The sequence below is a fragment of the Penaeus japonicus genome, unplaced genomic scaffold (assembly GCF_977035675.1).
Source record: "Penaeus japonicus unplaced genomic scaffold, GWHDUDI00000001_assembly GWHDUDI00000021, whole genome shotgun sequence".
In the NCBI taxonomy this organism is placed as follows: domain Eukaryota; kingdom Metazoa; phylum Arthropoda; class Malacostraca; order Decapoda; family Penaeidae; genus Penaeus; species Penaeus japonicus.
The window spans coordinates 22,969,217-22,971,716 of record NW_028234423.1 but is presented as its reverse complement, the minus strand read 5'-3'; the positions used below and the strand labels follow the sequence as shown (position 1 = coordinate 22,971,716).

Genomic DNA, 2,500 nt, shown 5'->3' with positions numbered 1-2,500 from the left:
CGTCTCTTTATCTCGATATGTATTTTTGATTGATTTATTGATTTTTCTTGTTGCATTTCCTTCTTCTTCAGAACCAGAGAAGGAGTCAAACATTCCATAAAACAGAAATAAGAATAATCTGTCTTGCTCATAAACATTCTGCACCGAATCTGTTGAGAAATCTATCTTTCTTTTAATCGCCGTTGCTCTCCTCTCTGTCTCTCTCTCTCTCGTGCGCTCTCTCTCTCTCTCTCTCTCTCTCTCTCTCTCTCTCTCTCTCTCTCTCTCTCTCTCGCACCCACTCTCGTTCCCTCATCTCAGGGCAGCCACAATGCATGCGCTTGACGCAGGTGAGAAAAGATATTGGATGATGAAAAAATTGACAAAACCATCTTGAAGACAAAGTGCTATAAAATCTTGATATACACACATTTACATTACAATATATATATATATATATATATATATATATATATATGTATATATATAGTATATATACATAGTATATATATATATATATATATTATATATATATATATATATATTATATATATATATATATATATATATTATATATATATATATATATTAAAATATTAACCCCCACACCACAACCCCTCACACACACTCACACACACACACACACACACACACACAAATATATATATACATATATATATATATATATATATATATATATATATACATATACATATATATGTATATGTATATATCTAAGCAGTGATCCCAACTATAAACACACACATAGAAACACACAAACAGACAGACAGACCCACAGAGAAGCCCCGCTCTCGCGCACTGACGTCCTGCAGTGCCCCTTCCAGGCCCGCCCGACCGGAAGCAGCTGGAGGTGTCCGTGGTGTCCCTCGCCGCCGCGCACAGCCTCCGCCAGAGACTAGAGCAGGTGTTCCGCACGATGCTCATGCTCTGGTGCAAAGAAAACTGCGCTCTCAGGAGCCTGCATCCTTTCGACTCCGGTAATTGGTCCTTCGGGGGTGGAGGGGGTGGGGGTGGGGAGGGGGGTATGGGAGAGGGAGAAGGGGGGGGAGGTTGGGGAAGAAAGTGGATGGGGGGGAGGGGGAGATATAGACAGAAACGGGAAATATTGTAGGAATATTAGTCGTTTCTTATAATTTTTACATATATGCATACGCGTGAGGCTATGTATAATGTATATATACGCATGTACAGTATATCTGTATGTATTTTCTGTATTACATCGTGTATGAATATGCGTCTATATATGAATACACGTGGTTTATGTGATATATACTTATAGTATCCTATAAAAATTAAAATCAGTCTTAACGAAGAAATAAAAACGAAATGCAAAAGAACCAGTGAAACATTTATCTATAACGCAAAAAAAAAAAAAAAAAAAGATATATATAAAAAAAAAAAAATAATAATTATTATAATTATCTTGATATTTAGTGATTTTATAATTAATTCACCCATCCGTTGATATATGTATATAGATACTCTCAAATCGTACTTATGTATACCTCTTTAGCTATTTTTTTTAATCAAACAATAGAAAGTGGTATCTGCAATAAAATGTATTTGTATGTTTGTTTGCTGTACATATCTGCTGTCTATCTCTATATCTATTTCTTTTATCTGTCTATCTACAAAATTTATTTCGTGCATTATCAATTACTATATATCATCATTATCTGTCACTGATGAAAAAGTTGTTTCCTTGTTATTTTCTGGGACTATTGTTGTTGTTGGTGGTGGTGGTATCCTTAGTGTAATTGTTGTTGTTGTTGTTATTTTATCATTAGGAACTAATTCTTTGTTGTTGGTGGAAGTGACAGAGGTTACTAATACTATGATTGTTATTGTTGCTGTTGTTGTCCTTGTTATTTTTGTTATCATTGTTATTTTGTTGTTGTTGTTATTATTATTATATTTTTTTGGCACCATTGTTATTATTATCATTATTATCAATACTGTTTTTATCATTAGTGTTATTAATTTTGTTATTGTCACTGTTACCATTGTTATTTTATTATCATCATAATTTTCATTATTATCAATATTAGTGTAATCATCATGATTATTATTATTATCATTACTGTTAAAACTTTCATTATCAATATGACAATTGTTACTACAATTATGAATTGCTGTTTAATTGAGATTTGGACATAGCTAATGCAATCTTTTCCAAAAAAAAAAGTCATTTTGTTCCAAAGTATTAATCTCATGAAAATATTGCAAATCAAATTGACTCAGCATTAGATTACGTTAACGTCATGATTTAATCTTAGAAATATATTCAGTAATCGAATTTTTTCTGTCTCCCCTCCACCCCAACCCCCCATGTCGACCCCTCACCCCCCCTTCATTCATACATAACCCTTAATTCCCCCCCTCCCCTGCCACTCCTTGCCCCCTCCTCCCTTCACATCCCCATTCCCTCCACTCCCCTCACCCCCTCCCCCTCCCCCTCCCACTCCACTCCCCCCCTCTACACTACTCACCCCCCTATCTC

At 34.8% G+C, this 2,500-nt stretch overlaps 1 protein-coding gene across 5 annotated transcripts in view; it reads left to right on the top strand.

Moving 5' to 3' along the window:
* The window catches only part of LOC147469518 (uncharacterized), a 16,541-nt gene that overhangs the window by 4,674 nt on the left and 9,367 nt on the right, over positions 1–2,500 (top strand). For 4 of the 5 annotated variants that reach the window (XM_086548839.1, XM_086548841.1, XM_086548838.1 and 1 more), the window contains exons 2-3: positions 1–329; positions 813–977. The exon at positions 1–329 is cut by the window's left edge. In XM_086548839.1, the coding sequence (XP_086404965.1) occupies positions 311–329; positions 813–977 (184 nt within the window). In that variant the 5' untranslated portion in view covers positions 1–310. The remainder of the gene's footprint in view (positions 330–812; positions 978–2,500) is intronic. The other variant, XM_086548842.1, reaches the window with a different exon arrangement.